The sequence below is a fragment of the Sphaeroforma arctica genome (assembly GCF_001186125.1).
Source record: "Sphaeroforma arctica JP610 unplaced genomic scaffold supercont1.9650, whole genome shotgun sequence".
Taxonomy (NCBI): domain Eukaryota; class Ichthyosporea; order Ichthyophonida; genus Sphaeroforma; species Sphaeroforma arctica.
The window spans coordinates 1-1,046 of NW_014030908.1; the positions used below are offsets into that span (position 1 = coordinate 1).

The 1,046-nt window shown below is 42.8% G+C and overlaps 1 protein-coding gene across 1 annotated transcript; it reads left to right on the top strand.

Moving 5' to 3' along the window:
* Positions 1–219: 219 nt before the first annotated feature.
* Positions 220–405, top strand: SARC_17065 (hypothetical protein; the record flags this gene model as incomplete). The annotated part of the gene is made up of 1 exon (XM_014288833.1): positions 220–405. A coding segment is annotated over one exon (186 nt), but the record flags the coding sequence as incomplete, so codon positions are not given.
* Between the last annotated feature and the right edge of the window lie 641 nt (positions 406–1,046).

Consider the following 1,046-nt stretch of genomic DNA (forward strand, 5'->3'; position numbering starts at 1 on the left):
ATATATATAGAGTTGTATTGTCTTTAAAAATTTATCCTCATATGAACCTTCTTTCGAGATAGTTCAACTGTGCAGATTTGTCTCGAGGATGGAGGAAATGTGACGATGCGTTATGGCATTTTAAGCACTTTAAAAATCGAATGCACCTTATCGGAACTAAATCTTTGCCGGGTGCCAATTCATCATCTGCCGACTTTCTCACTTATTACACTATACATAATGTACAGAGTCGTATTGCCAACGGAAGTGATGCTGATGGTGTTCACCCACATGGGGCATCTTTCGCGGCTGCGTTGTAAGAAGGTCAGCAAAGCTTTCTACATACTTGCCAGTGATCCGTCCCTGTGCACAACCCTGCCGCCATGGATGGTGAACGCAGACGGGCAAGGATACCTAGATATACAGGTGCGTACATGTATATTATGTGGTGCATATCATACATAAGTTATAGTGACTTGTTTGTTTTCTGCAACGCGAGAATTGTGTTAACATCGTTAACTGCTAGCGCCAAATGTATGTGTGCATTGTGAATGTTCGAGTTCAAAGTTTGAGTTTGTACAGGTTCGTTGTAGGATGTGATGGCGCTGAGCTCTACTGTTATGTACAAGAAAGTGAATATTGTCCTAGATTCTCTGTCCAAACAGATACTCCTGATTGTGAAAGGGAGTGGTCTGTTATCTCATCTGCTTACTGAGATACAATGACATGCTGTCGGTAATGACCCCTACTACGAGTTTTGCACATGGACAGCAACTCCTGCAAATATTCCTTTCCGGACAGCGATATGTACACGTATTTTGGTATGCATGATCGCACTCACGCTCGGCTCCGGATGGAGGTTTGCATCGTTCAGAAATACGCACTAGATTCCAACAGCCGTATTCAGTTGGCCAATACTTGCGCGTGCTGATCGCGTCTTGTAATATGGGCAAGCGATAGCTCGGAGCAGGTCGTACTGTGCTGTCTATAAGTGTTGAGTTTCGCAGTATTATCTAGTGTACATATACGTATTGTTCTTATATTAGCACAAAATCGACACACATATA